The 297-nt window shown below is 65.3% G+C and overlaps 1 protein-coding gene across 1 annotated transcript in view; it reads left to right on the forward strand.

Moving 5' to 3' along the window:
* Positions 1–5: 5 nt before the first annotated feature.
* The window catches only part of LOC104402896 (RUN domain-containing protein 3A-like), a gene marked incomplete at its 5' end in the record, with an annotated part of 900 nt that continues 608 nt past the window's right edge, over positions 6–297 (forward strand). The window contains 2 exons of the mRNA XM_010010888.1: positions 6–94; positions 190–270. Coding sequence (XP_010009190.1) covers positions 6–94; positions 190–270 — 170 coding nt within the window. The remainder of the gene's footprint in view (positions 95–189; positions 271–297) is intronic.

A 297-nucleotide genomic window follows, 5' to 3' on the forward strand; every position in this document is an offset into this window, starting at 1 on the left:
GCGGGCGTTTCTATGACGACGGGGCCAGCATGCTGCGGGAGGAGTCCACGGTGCTCACGGGGATGCTCATCGGGCTCAGCGCCATCGACTTCAGGTCAGGACGGGTGGTGCGGTGGGACACGGGCACCCTGCCCCAGCTGCGACCCCGCGGGGCTGCCCTGACCCTCTGCTTCTCCTTCTGCCCCTCAGCTTCTGCCTGAAGGGTGAGGTGATGGACGGCAAAACGCCCGTGGTCATTGACTACACGCCCTACCTGAAGTTCACACAGAGGTAAGAGTTGGGGGGCCCTCCCCATGG

This window comes from Nestor notabilis, unplaced genomic scaffold (assembly GCF_000696875.1).
Source record: "Nestor notabilis isolate BGI_N333 unplaced genomic scaffold, ASM69687v1 scaffold21523, whole genome shotgun sequence".
Taxonomy (NCBI): domain Eukaryota; kingdom Metazoa; phylum Chordata; class Aves; order Psittaciformes; family Psittacidae; genus Nestor; species Nestor notabilis.